This window comes from Patiria miniata, unplaced genomic scaffold, assembly GCF_015706575.1.
Source record: "Patiria miniata isolate m_02_andy unplaced genomic scaffold, ASM1570657v1 HiC_scaffold_14, whole genome shotgun sequence".
NCBI classification, from domain to species: domain Eukaryota; kingdom Metazoa; phylum Echinodermata; class Asteroidea; order Valvatida; family Asterinidae; genus Patiria; species Patiria miniata.
In genome coordinates this window covers 12,140,001-12,152,701 of record NW_024037052.1, presented here as the reverse complement: position 1 = coordinate 12,152,701, position 12,701 = coordinate 12,140,001, and the positions used below count along the sequence as shown (strand labels likewise).

Genomic DNA, 12,701 nt, shown 5'->3' with positions numbered 1-12,701 from the left:
GGCAAGACGATTAAAAATCTATGGTGCTAATTAAAAATCTATGAAGCAAATTAATATGCGCACAATTGTCTGGGACCGATGTTCACAGTATTCTGATTGTGTATGTATTGAAAAAATATATCCTTGGTGTATTCAACCCTCCTTTTGTTTTGACCAGTCACAGACAGTCAAAAATTCAATCCTGTTCCCCTGCCATGCCTTTTACACAGGCTAGTCACAAACAGTCAGGTCATATTTCTTGTAGGCACTGTGACAGTCAAATTCCATCAATAGACAAAAGCAGGTGACTGGTTGGCACAGCTGGCTTACCAATCTCCTACAGTCAAAGCAGAGCTATAAATCAGGGTTTATACTGTATCGCAGCCAGTCAATCCTGCTTTATGAAGGCAGGGAGCACTCAATTATTAAAAACAGTCACTTGATATATTGTGACTGCTGGGCTGGCCTTGTTGAAATTGCCAGCCAGAGAGGGAGGGTTTAATTAAAAAAATTAATTGGTTCATCAATTCCAGAACAGATGTTCTGTCAAATGTTAAGCTCTTCATCCAGGATGTCATAAACTTCCTGTTTGCATTAAAGGCCACATGAAGTTGATGGAAAAATTGGCTTAGTTTCTCTTTAATTAGGATTAGTTTGTCTAGAATTAATCCATCCTATTTTTTAAAGGATCTATACGGATCAAATTGTCGTTATGATTGTTTATTCTGTGCATACATTTTTGTGAAAGGTATATTCTGTAAAAGGAATTCAAATGTTTTTGAAAGACAAATCGTTTTTTTCTGCCAGACTTGAAAATTTGCTCACGTATGACGTGTTCAGAAGCTGAAGCTCTATTAGGGTTTGACCTTTACTTATTTTTTTCACTAGCCAGCCGGGCTACTGAAACAGACTATTAATTACCCAGCGTGGCATTTTCACGAGCCCGCATCCTTTTCTTTTATAGAGTGTCTCATGAACAACAATGTGCATACATGTAAACTGTGTATCCTGAGGCAATCTTGTCAGTGTTTTTAATAAACAGATCTAATAATTTAACCCTACACAGTTAATAAAAATTAGACACAAATTGATACAGGTTTGCCTCAGAATTAATGATTTATTTCTTCCTGTCCTTTCATCTTTGCCGTAGCCAAATAATGTTTGATCAGCCAGCCAGGCTACTTAAGGAATAGTTTGACTAGCCCGCCGCTGTTTTGACTAGCATTTGGCTAGCGGGCTAGCGCTAAATTCGAACCCTGTCTCTCCTTTTTTTCAATACTTTTATTTCAACACCTAAACAAGAAAAGCCTAGTAAAGCAGGTCCAAGTGTAAGTCAGAGCGCACAAAAGCCATTGACTCTGAATGGCTATGTCATGTATCTGGTCTATACATTGAGCCGGATTTATCCCGTTCATTGGTGTTACAGGGTAATCCTATACAATAGCACTGCCCATTTTCCCTCACCAGTATATACAGCCTAAGTCACAAGTGACAATCAGTCAGTCAGATAGTCCGTCAGTTACCTTTTCACACTAGACAAAATAATCTCAGAGTTTTCGCGGGGTTGACGTAGGGTTGGAAGCGGCGTTTCATACTTGAAAAAGTTCAACCCTGCGTCAACCCTGAGTCAACCCTTATGATTGGGTTGCACTCAACCCTGCTCCAGACAAGGGTTGAGATTTTCAACCCGGGTTGAAAGTCTCGCCAGGGTTCAAAACAGTAGTAACCGAGTGAAATGAGCTGGGTTTTTACAAAACAAGTGTGCAATGATGCGGGTTGAACGCGGGGTTAAAAAATCAAAAGCTAAAACCCGGGTAGCACTGGGTTCACCCAGGGTTGAGTTCAACCGGGGTTGAGAGGCTCTAGTGTGAAAAGGCCTGTAATTGAGATAGGAACAAAGAGAGGCTGGCCCTCACAAAACATCCATTTGTATATTTTGGAAACTGTAAATATATTGGTACATTGTATTGGTTAGTATATTTAAGATACATGGGCGATAAAATCACGCATGTCCACAAAGCCTTAAGCCGTTCTAACATTGCAAACGCCCACTGTTTTCTTAGCCTTGTACAAGCAGTCGGTAATCATATTCATTATGGGAGAGGCCCTAGCCGCGCATTAAGCTTTCGTCTTTGCATGTAAGGCATGCATTGAGAGGCGATTCCTTGGGTGTTCCAATGAGAATTCCATTAGCGCTGTCCTATTCAGGCTTCTAAGTAATTTACGTCATACGGTCATTCATTCGGAAGTGGATTGTGTTCTCATTTATTCATAGGAAAATAATAGGTGACGATTAACAAATGATTGATTTAGTCCTGAATAAATGGCGTTGTGTTAAAAAAAGAATAAGAGAAACAGTTTGTCGTTGTCAAAAGCTGGAATTGAAATTGAAGCACAGACTCTAGCTTAGGCCTACATGGATTTTTAATGTTGTCTAGACGCAGTTTCAAATTTCAGTATTAAGTAATGTGAGTCAGGTTCTGTGTGCACAGAGATTGATTTGAGGAAATTGTCTTGCTGTGGAAATGATAAACATATTTTGAAACTGAATGTCAAAAGGAATGACGAAAAAAAATAAAACTACGATATATTCTGTACCTCACAATGTCACAGAATATTAAGAATTGCTAATTAATGTCCATGGTTAATTATGGCTAATCATACTAGACTGTCAGGCAGTATGATACTTGTACCAGTAGAAAAATTCAAGGTTTTGACTAATTGTATTGATTGATGTCGAGATCTATTTATTTATTACTATTATTTATTACTGTAATACTATTAATTATTTCTTTCTTTAGGGGTACCATGGCAGTAACTGGTTATGGAAGCAGGTTTTTTATCCCATTAATATTTCTTAATTATAAGTCTTGAGACTTCAGTAATTTTTAGGGATGATCCATTATTTACGATGCATAGGGCCTAGATCTTAGATTGAGTTGGGGATATGGTACTGCTGACATCATGCTACTGAAATCAATCACTTGTATCGACATACAAGTAGGCATAAGTGCACAAGTAGACTTAATAAATGTACAATACTTGTTCAGCTGATGAAGTGAGGTTTATAGATTAAAGGATTCGGTCAACACAACCATTCTGTCTTTGTTAGCAAATTTGCTGAGCAAAGTTGAGACTAAGCTCAAGTGTTCATCCCAGTTGCGCAGCATGTTATGGCCAAATGTGTACTGCTCAGTGCAGCAGTCAAGAAGTATTGTTTGAATGGTGACCATAGGTTGATGTTCAAGTTATATCTTTAGGATAAGAAGAATTTACGGTGCAACTTCAGAAATAGTGTTCACAAGAAATGGGGGTGGGGGTTAGGTTGAGAAAAAAAATTGTGTTTTTTCGGCAATGCCCAAAAAATAATCAAGGTAGGTATGACAATTTTCTCTTGAAATTTTTTTTAATGCTTGTTTATCGGTCTTGTATAAAATTAAAATTAATTTGTTTACTTTAGGCTTCTTTTATCAGTTTCTGTTTAATGAACTTGTTTTATTGTTTAACTAACCAATAACACACACATAAAAATTGCATGGGGACGACTTCTTTAAATTTAAAAATGTAATTTATTTAAAAGTTTGGCCAGATGTGGCAATAAACAGTTTGAGGTCCTCAATTTTACCTAAAAATATCCAGGTAGATGTGGCAAGGCAATAAACAGTTTGAGGTCGGCAATTTTACCTAAAAATATCCAGGTAGGTCGGGTTACTGTAAGCATACAAATATTTTATAGGCCTTACTGATTTATTTACAAGAAACTTCTTGATTTTAAATATAAGAACAAATTTGTAACCAGACTAAGAAGAAAATGCTTTTCGCCTCTCTGCATCCCTCTAGGTTTTGCGTTTTATTTAAGACAGTGATATCAAAGGAAACGCACACTGTTATCAGCAACGTATAATCTCGTCTATTGATCTGATGGCGTTATACTCTGCAATCGGCTATATGTGATCATGTGATCCTCTCAAAGGATTATGCATATCCCCCAGGCAGATTGGATGTTAATACCAACTCCGTATGATAAATACGATTTGCCCTTTTGATGACGGTGTTGCAATAAGCGTCCTTAAGCAAATACCGTAGACCAGACATGACGTCAAAATTCGCCCACGGCGAATCGATCCGACGCTCCTTCGTTCACCGTCTAGAGCGAAGCATTTGTGTCAAGTCGTGGCTGTCGCATTTTGCTGTTATCATGGCCCCTCTTGGGAAATCAATGCTTAGCCTGTGGTGTATGACGTAGGGTGGAATATCCCCTTGGAATTCAAGCATGTAAACAGTTTTCTAAGATTGGTTAATTTCTTAGAAATGTTGACATTTTGTTGTGTACAACATCTATGTTTAGTTTCTGTTTGTGGTTTATTTTAAAGATGCATATATAGCAGCCTAGAGGCTTAATCACAAAAACAGTGTTTTAAAGTTACAATTTAAAAGTTTTTGCAAAATTTAAAAGTATATGCAGACTCGATTAAAAAATTACATAAGCCAACAAGGAAAATCAAAAATTCTCCAAAATTCATAGATCATTCATTAAACTGAACACATTTTGAACATGTTGTATCCTTTTGCTGTACAAGGGCAACATTGCATGAATGGCCAAGGTTGTTAACGTCAACAATTTCAAAATGTTGTTTTATTGAATAATAATTGATAATAAGTGGTACATCAATTAGACATTATGCACATTGCCCCTTTGTTATCAGGGTCAATAGGGCTCGCTCAATGACGGCCACTGTTACGCAATCAAGCACGCATTGCGCAGTGTTGAAAATGTTCCAAACACGCGCGCTTGTTGCTCGAAATGTGTTCGAAATACGACGCAGCCGATGCGCGTTATGCTAGTTGACGCTCAAAATGCCAATGCACGTGGATGGTCTGTAGGAAATGACGTCATTTGAACGAGACCTATATATTTCCCCAAAAACATCAATACCTTTTGACAGTTTACACAGCTTGCATGAGTAATGGTCTTTACAGGATCTCAAGTCAGAATATGAAGTCCCTGTATTGTCCCTTGTTTGCCGAAATTCAAGAAAGAACATGTGATCCAATCCTCCAAATTTAGGCATAATTTGCAAGAGGTTGTGTGGATAGTGATGTCTTATATATTTACACAAAAAAATACTAGTGTGAATTACCTACAAATTTGATCTTTATATACCTGTAGTTTTGTCCGAAATTACATCAAAATGAAAGATAACAATACTGTTTGTACCACAAGACCCCAAAAAGTTAGTGATTTGAGAATTAAAGATTCAACTTTTCAAAACCAACTTGTTAGATAAATCACACATTAATGAATCCACTAAAAAAATACTTCAGTGTTTGAGTCCTATTCAAATTTTCTCTTTTTACAACTATGATAGATATAAATCAACTACTGAAGAAGGCAAAACTTGAAATGAGTGAGCCTATCGTTCAGAAATTATTTTACCTCTTACTTCAGTATCTAATGAGTGAAGCGATAATGAGCGTGTTTCAAAAACATTTTGAAAAATTATAACTTCTCACCAGCTTACTGAAGTTAAAATAAAGAAGAAAAAAAGAAAAGAAATAGCAATACCCAAATTGCTTGTATTCGTCTTCATATTTTAATCGTAGAGCTTCCTTATTGCTTGTAAATTCATTTCCTTCTGGACTCTCAAAAAAGATCTTGTATGACGTCAACTACTTACTCTTTCTTAAAACGCCATCTACATGCGAAATTACATTCTCGCTATCCTTCCGAGTTGTTAATGAAATTAATTTGCTTGTTGTGCGCAAAAAGCGCGTGGAAACGGAAGTCCTTTTGCAATCCATTAGCTCACCTGGAAAATGCAATTCAAAAATTATACCCCAGCTGTAGTGTTGTGAGGGGGCGATCTAATTATACAATTTAATTATTTATTGTGTCTGAAGCATATTGCATATTTGTGTTGGTTTGGAGAGTCCACTGTACGTGGTTGGTACCCTTGGGCAAAACAGTGCTGTCAAATACATCTGGTCATTGATGCTAAATACAACCAGTGGAATTTGTTTGCGGTTATATTTTTATTAATTGAGCCGTAAAGCTCTTAAATTTTTTTTTTCAGAAGGGGGTAGTTTGTTTGTTTATCTGTCTGTCTGTCTGTTTACTTGTTTTTTTTTTTTTATCTAGGGCGTCAATCACTTTTCAAAAGTGGGGGGGGGGACATTCGTTGATCGGAACTAATGCGAGCGCGAAGCGTGAAGCCCTAAGGAAGTGGTGTTTTCTGAGCAAAAGATCATAATTTAAATATCACTTTTAAGTTTGGAGTAATTGAATCAGCTATTCTGAGCTATAGAATCATATGTAGGCTACATTTTTGTGGAGGGGGATGAAAAAGTGGGGGGGGGGGGGGGGGGACAAACGATATGATATCCCCCCACTTTAAAAAGTGGCCCCCCACTTTAAAAAGTGGGGGACTTGTCCCCCCCCCCCCCATTGACACCCATGTTTTTTATTAATAGAAATATTGATAGCTGTCACCGTACATAACTCATATTTCTATATATTTTTACGGAGGAGATGTATCTTTGATAAGATAATTCCCCTGCCCCCCCCCCCCCCCCCCGAATTTTTTTTTAACATTCCTGCTTTTTAATGGAGCGCCTTTCCTCAGCCCGCTAAGAACAGGTTCAAATCTTTCTGAATTGATCATGCTTATTGATCATGCTAGAATGATAGATACAGTGTGTATATTGAGGTTACTCTTGTAAACAAAACTGTAAGTTAATATCCTAACTTGTGTAATAATTTTACATGAGGTGAAGGAATGTTTAATTTTTTCTCCTTAATCTGTTGCATTTTTCAGGGGATGTTAACTCCCAAGCAGCTGTTTGAGTACTTCACCGATTTCAAGGAGCCAGATTTTGAGACCCATTTCGCCCATGTCCACAGCCGCTTCTCCACAAACACTTTCCCAAGCTGGGAGAGGGCCCATCCGATGAGGTTTGTTTGTTTGTCCGTCTATTAAATTGTTTGTGTAGTTTTGGTTGTTCATAATGGTTACCAAGGTTTTTTTTAATCAAGGGGGTAACACAAATTGTTAATTTAATATGACAAGTTTGGACTGTGAACTTTATTAAAATCCAATGGATAAGGTAACTTGTGTCCCTCAGCAAGGTACTTTGCAACAATTGCTTCTCCTCATCCATTGTTTACCTGTTACAGCAGGTTTTCAGTTTGATTAGCCATACTGATCATTATTTTGAATGGCATTGCTTACAAAAAGTTTTCAAAATACTTGACAAGATCACGTGATCAGAGGTGACCTCTGACCCCAAGGTTTTCTACTTTTTATGAATGAAACAGGTACATATCCCATAATGGTGAGATCAACTCGCTGCGAGGCAACAGCAACCTGATGCATGCGCGGGAGGGCGTCATGCGCAGCACAGTCTACGGTGACCAGCTCAAGCGACTTTATCCCGTGGTTGAGAACGGCATGTCGGACTCGGGACAGTTTGACAACGTCCTGGAGTTCTTGATCATGGCTGGTGGGAGGACACTTCCTGAGGTAGGAGGGGGCGGGTCGGATTGTCAAAATGAGGGCGGGATGAGAATTATGAGAATTTAAGCATCCCGGCTTATAGATTCTTGGTTTGCAAATATCTGGAGTATTTTTTGGAAGTTCTTTTTTAGTTGTTGTAAAGTTTAAGTAAAGTCTGTCACGAGCCAATATGGCCCCGTCAGGCCAGCGTTTATCTCCGGTTTCAGTAGCATGAAACGACTGAGAATATTTCTAGTCCTCCTGGATTGGATGCTAGTCCATCGCAGGTTACTCCCCAGCTAATGCCGGTACCCATTTATACTCCTGAGTGGAGAGAGGCAAGTAGAGATGAAGTGACTTGCCCAAAGACACAACATATGAGCTGGATTCGAGCCCCTGACTCTCTGATCATGAGTCACAAACTCTAACCACTACCATACATCCCTACTTTAGTTGTTGTGCTTTCATTAAATTTGTTCATAATGTGACTTTTTATTGTGTTTCAGGCTGTGATGACGATGGTTCCCGAGGCATGGCACAAGGACCATTTGATGAATCCAGATAAGAGAGACTACTATCGATGGGCAGCCTTCGCTATGGAACCCTGGGATGGGCCAGGTATTATTACAAAATCTCTGCATAAATCCAATCGTCCTTTAGGTTACAAAACAAACAAAAAAACAACCCTCCCACTCTGGTTGGCACTGTTAAGTCTTGAAGAAAACATTCTTGAAAATATCTAAGTCTGTAATGTAATTATACAATTTCTTGTAACGATTAATCGTTGCCTTTTTGGTAACTATTTCATTTAATCGAACGTGTGATTGAATATTTTGCATCTATTTATATTTTTTTTAATAATGTCTATCATGGAAATTTAAATTACCCATCCTTCGCAACATTGTTCTTTGACAAGAACTTTTTAAAGGTGACATCATTTTTACCTTAGTAAATATTTCTTTGCGTTCGTCCCACTCCCTTAAGAAGTACTTTTGTGGCTAAGTTTGAACGTTTTTGGCTTTTAGAATTTTTGGCAGTGCTCTTTCATTTTTTGAAAGCAAGCCTTCCTTTTCACCAAGTTTTTCTTTATTTAATCGAACAAAAAAGTTAGCTTCATAACTGACACCAGAACTTAAATGCTTCCCTACTTTTGTTAGTTCATCTTTTTCTCACAATGATTTCTTTTGTTTAAACTTCTACCTTCTTTCTTTCCAGCCTTGTTCACGTTCTCGGACGGTCGCTACATCGGCGCGATTCTTGACCGTAACGGTCTGCGTCCATCACGTTACTACATCACCAAGTCTGGCTTCATGATCATGGGCAGCGAGGTTGGAGTAGTGGACATCCCTCATGCTGATGTGGCCCAAAAGGTTAACACAGTTTTTAAAAAGTTACTTTTAAAACAGTCTTTAGGCGGGTTCATACTCTGTAAGCCCATTTGCACAAAAGTAAATGCAAAACTTAATGCAAATATGTGATGTCAGGGTAAATTTGCACTGCCAGTTTGTAAAAGTTGAATACATTTTAGCTCGGGGGAATTTCGCTGCAAATGATTAGTGACATCAAAGTTGTTTCGCTTTTGCATTGTCGTGAAGTTTCAAATGACCGTTAAGCTGTTCAAAATGAAAAATCTCAAAGAATTTTTGGGTTGTGAACTCACAGATCTTAGTATCGGGTAACAAAATAAAATTCATTCAATAGAAAGATTCACTTACTTTTGGAATTCTTTTGCAACTGAAGCAGCTGAAATGACCAAAAAATTCTGCCTGAAGTACCGTCAAGTGGACTTTAGCACATCCTCTGTGTTCAAATTCTCTAATTTTCTAATTATTGCTGATAATGAGTGCAAATTTTTATTAAAAAGGAATAAATCATACAAAAGGATTGATTCTGTCATAAGTTATTATCTAGCTGTATGTTTCTACTGTTTGCAGTGATCCCTTGTATAAAACTACTGGCACCATAAATCTTTATTTGAAAGTTTCTGAAGCTCATTCATTGGTTCATTGCAGGGTCGTCTCAAGCCAGGTCGCATGCTATTGGTCGATACTGTCGTCGGGGAAGTCACCAAGGATGAGGAGCTGAAGCTGGGCATCGCTAAGCAACGGCCAGTCAGCAAGTGGCTGCGAGAACAGGTCTTTACATTGTCCGATCTGTACAAGGCACACAAGCCGTCGTCCCCGGCAACCACCAATCAGAATCGTCTGTCCGTGCAGACCGATCACCGCCTGCCGATGTTTGGGTACAGCGTGGAACATCTGAATATGCTGATCATCCCAATCATCAAGAATAAGTAAGGAACTATTAAAATAGTATTCTGGAATGTGTTCTAAGTTATTGTTTTTCACACGTATGCTTCATATTGTATTACACTTTATCCTTCATACAAAGAATATAACCTAACTGGGCCACATAAGTATAGCTTTATTTGTTTATGGTAGGCCCTGTTGCAGTTCGCGAGAAACTTGGCTAACCAGCATATCAAATTGTAACTGCAAAATGACAAGGGTAACTTTTAATTAGGCCTACATTTGGTGAAACAAATTGCATGTCTTCTGAGTGTACGCAGTGAGTCAACCTTCAATATTTCAAAGGTGTATTGGTTGAGGAGCGTCCAGGATTTATTTTGGAGTTAAACATTTCGAAATCACCTTCTTTATCTTCCCAGGAAAGAGCCTCTAGGATCTATGGGTAACGACATCCCCTTAGCCTGTCTGTCAGAACGCAACCCGCTGGTCTTTGAGTACTTCAAGCAGTTGTTTGCCCAGGTTACCAACCCACCCATCGACCCAATCAGAGAGCACATCGTCATGTCATTGGTATGCTGCTTCAAAAACCTACTATAAACTACAAGGCAGGGGCGGAGTCCATGGGCGTCGCCAGGATTTTTTCTAGAGGGGGGCAAAACATTTTTTTCCCAGAAAATTCTTGTATTTCTCAACATGTTCTCAATTATCAGATTTAGAGGGGGGGGGGGGGGGGGGGGGTAGGGACATTTTGCCCCCCCCCCCAACCCATTAAATCTACACCACTTTGACTTCAGTATCCCACGGTGCTTCCCATGACTTTATCACCGGTTAGCTGTTTTTATTAAGCAAATATTTTCTATGCTTAGCAGTTCTATGAAATTGGCTGCTGATGACATGACCTGACCCAGGCAATCATATTGTTGTTTAACCTATGTTTTATCTAAGAATGCGATATCATCAAATGGGATATTGTTTGTACATTTCGTAATTGATTGTTTCTTTGATTTTGTTGATCAAGGCATGTCCCATCGGTCCAGAGAGTAACATTCTGGAGCCAAGTGAACTCCAATGTAAGAGGCTGTTCCTAGACACACCCATCCTGTCTTTAGATGATCTAGAGGTTATCAAAGCGACTACATTCAGAGGATGGAAGGTGGGTGTCTGTTCAACATTTGACAAGCCAAGAATTTGTTAGCCTCCCCAAACCCCCATCACTACCCCCAACCTAACCCCCATCCCAACCACACCCACACCCAATCCCATCCCAACCACACCCAACTATCACCTTAACCCCACCCAACCCATCCTAACACACCCAGCCCTACCTCAACCCAACCATTTCCAACCCTATACCATCCCCACCGCAACCCCACTCCAACTACTCCCCAACAACTCCCCAACAACACCCACACCACACCAAAAGCCATCTTATCCCCATCCCTACCGACCTTATCCCCAAACCACCCTACTAAAATTGTCATCTAAACATCATTACCTTGGAATTTCACCTTGCTAGTTGCTCAAATAAATTTAAAGGAGCAAAAAGCTAAGCTTTTTTTTTAAGAGCATTACTGTCGAACAAGATTGCAGTGTCACTTTTTGGCCAGTGTCACTCTTTACCTGCTAGTTTTTTCAGATTCATAACAAAATTGATGTCATGCTACGCTGTGTTTTGGACTTTTGCCTCTTAAAATTTCTACCAGAACGTGCATGTTTTCGGGATCTACCCGATGTTCCCCAATACTGATGTTCCCCACTACCGATGTTCCCCCAAATCCTTAGGATTTGGGTTAGGGTTAGGGCTAGGGTTAGGGTATATTGGTAGGGATTTCGGGGAACATCGGTATTGGGGAACATCGGTATTGGGGAACACAGGTATGCACCCCATTTTTTCATAGGGAATATATATCAACAAGTTTCTCTCATGTCAACCATCTTTTAAATCAATGCATACTTGCCTTTGTTTCCAGCCATATACTATGTTTTTGCCTTCATATTACTTGGTTTGTCCCCAGACTAAAACCATTGACATGACGTTCCCAATTGAGTCTGGTAGCTCCGGTCTTGTACCTGCACTCGACAGAGTCTGTAGCGAGTGCTCCACTGCCGTAGATGAGGGATATACACTGCTGGTTCTATCTGATAGAAATGCTGGACCAGAACGTGTACCAGTCAGGTATTTGCAGTTTTCAAATTTTTTTGAAGCAATTAGATAAATTGTTTTATTTATTTTATTATGTTTATTTTGTTGTACTTTAACTTATTATTATAATTTTTGCCACCCACAGTTCGCTGTTAACTCTAGGAGCAACTCATCACCATCTCATCAAGACCCGTCAGCGTCTCCGTGTCGGTCTCATCGTAGAGACCGGCGAAGCTCGCGAGATGCACCACATGTGCCTCCTCCTCGGCTACGGGGCCGACGCCATCTGCCCCTACCTGGTCTACGAGAGCGTACAAAGCCTGCGAGATCAGAATCTCCTGAGCGAGCAAGGGGAAGGGGGACAGTACACGGATGAGGAAATTGCCGAAAGATTCAAGGTTGCCACGGGGAAGGGTGTCGCTAAGGTGATGGCTAAGATGGGCATCTCCACACTGCATAGTTACAAGGTATGACTGGAGTTGTCTATTTGAGTTTTGTATTACAAATCACATGACTGTGGCTGGTTGACCCTAACCTTCCCCAATTCCTCAAAAATCCTATTTGCAAATAAATGAAAGATTTTGCAGGATTGAGGCTATATGGCAAAAATGTGTGGCTGATTTTCGAGGATGCACTGTGTCAAGGTCTTAGGCCGGATCTGATGTTGTTTATGCTCAGTTGTGCATAAATTTAGGCCTAGATTATACTTGAAATCCTTCACACTGCTCCAGGATGTCACTGGCTCTGCCTCAACATATTGACAGTGATTGCTGGAGGATTTTGCAGGATTGAGGCAGTGGTCACCCCTCAACGGACCACATTTAAGAAACAACAGAG

At 39.5% G+C, this 12,701-nt stretch overlaps 1 protein-coding gene across 1 annotated transcript in view; it reads left to right on the top strand.

The window, feature by feature from the left end:
* Positions 1-12,701, top strand: part of LOC119722078 (putative glutamate synthase [NADPH]) — a 33,343-nt gene that overhangs the window by 4,788 nt on the left and 15,854 nt on the right. The window contains exons 7-15 of the mRNA XM_038192093.1: positions 6,795-6,931; positions 7,295-7,499; positions 7,979-8,090; positions 8,688-8,842; positions 9,485-9,765; positions 10,141-10,291; positions 10,740-10,874; positions 11,737-11,897; positions 12,010-12,331. Coding sequence (XP_038048021.1) covers positions 6,795-6,931; positions 7,295-7,499; positions 7,979-8,090; positions 8,688-8,842; positions 9,485-9,765; positions 10,141-10,291; positions 10,740-10,874; positions 11,737-11,897; positions 12,010-12,331 — 1,659 coding nt within the window. The remainder of the gene's footprint in view (positions 1-6,794; positions 6,932-7,294; positions 7,500-7,978; positions 8,091-8,687; positions 8,843-9,484; positions 9,766-10,140; positions 10,292-10,739; positions 10,875-11,736; positions 11,898-12,009; positions 12,332-12,701) is intronic.